Source organism: Condylura cristata, unplaced genomic scaffold, assembly GCF_000260355.1.
Source record: "Condylura cristata isolate star-nosed mole 26May11 unplaced genomic scaffold, ConCri1.0 scaffold00003, whole genome shotgun sequence".
NCBI classification, from domain to species: Eukaryota; Metazoa; Chordata; class Mammalia; order Eulipotyphla; family Talpidae; genus Condylura; species Condylura cristata.
The window spans coordinates 77,861,190-77,861,788 of record NW_004567104.1 but is presented as its reverse complement, the minus strand read 5'-3'; the positions used below and the strand labels follow the sequence as shown (position 1 = coordinate 77,861,788).

Below are 599 nucleotides of genomic sequence, written 5' to 3'. Positions count from 1 at the left end.
CCAGGGCGCCGCTTACCGACGGCCGAGGTGGGCTGGCCGCTCGGTCTCTGGCCACCTCGATGGAATTGCTGTAAAACCGAGCCGCCCCAGATCCCACCCAGCCAAAACACCCCGCTTCGGGGGGCCGGCGGGCTCCTGGCTGCATCGCGCGGTGCGGCGACTGACCGCCGCGGCCGGGGACTGTGACCCCAGCAGGGCTCTGAGGGCCGGGGCTGGGCAGCGCCCTCGGACACGGGTTTGTCCGCCTGTAGGCAGGTGCGTCCTCGCCACGGGACCTGCTGGGGGCCCGAGGTGCCCAGGGCCAGCGGGCGGCGGTGGCCACTGCCTCACACCCACAGGCCGGCTCGGAGCGCTCGCGCCCCGCGGCCTTCCTGGGGGCCCAGGGACGAAGCCAGCGTGCGGACGCCGCCTCCCTGTGGGCTGGTGGGTTGGCAGGACGCAGCTCCGGGCAGCGCCCACGGCCGTTCTCGCCCGCTGCCAGCCGAGGCCTCGTTCCTGGCTGCGGCTCCGCTCTCCGCCCCAGCCCGGCTTCCGTGCCCTGTCTCTGTGCCCCATCTCTGTGCCCTGCTTGCAGCCCCCTCCGCTCCCCTACATCCCCC

General features: G+C 74.5%; 1 protein-coding gene across 1 annotated transcript in view; it reads left to right on the top strand.

The window, feature by feature from the left end:
• Positions 1-599, top strand: part of C2CD2 (C2 calcium-dependent domain containing 2) — a 25,089-nt gene that overhangs the window by 12,445 nt on the left and 12,045 nt on the right. The window contains exon 3 of the mRNA XM_012731020.1: positions 252-423. Within this exon, the coding sequence (XP_012586474.1) occupies positions 252-423 (172 nt within the window). The remainder of the gene's footprint in view (positions 1-251; positions 424-599) is intronic.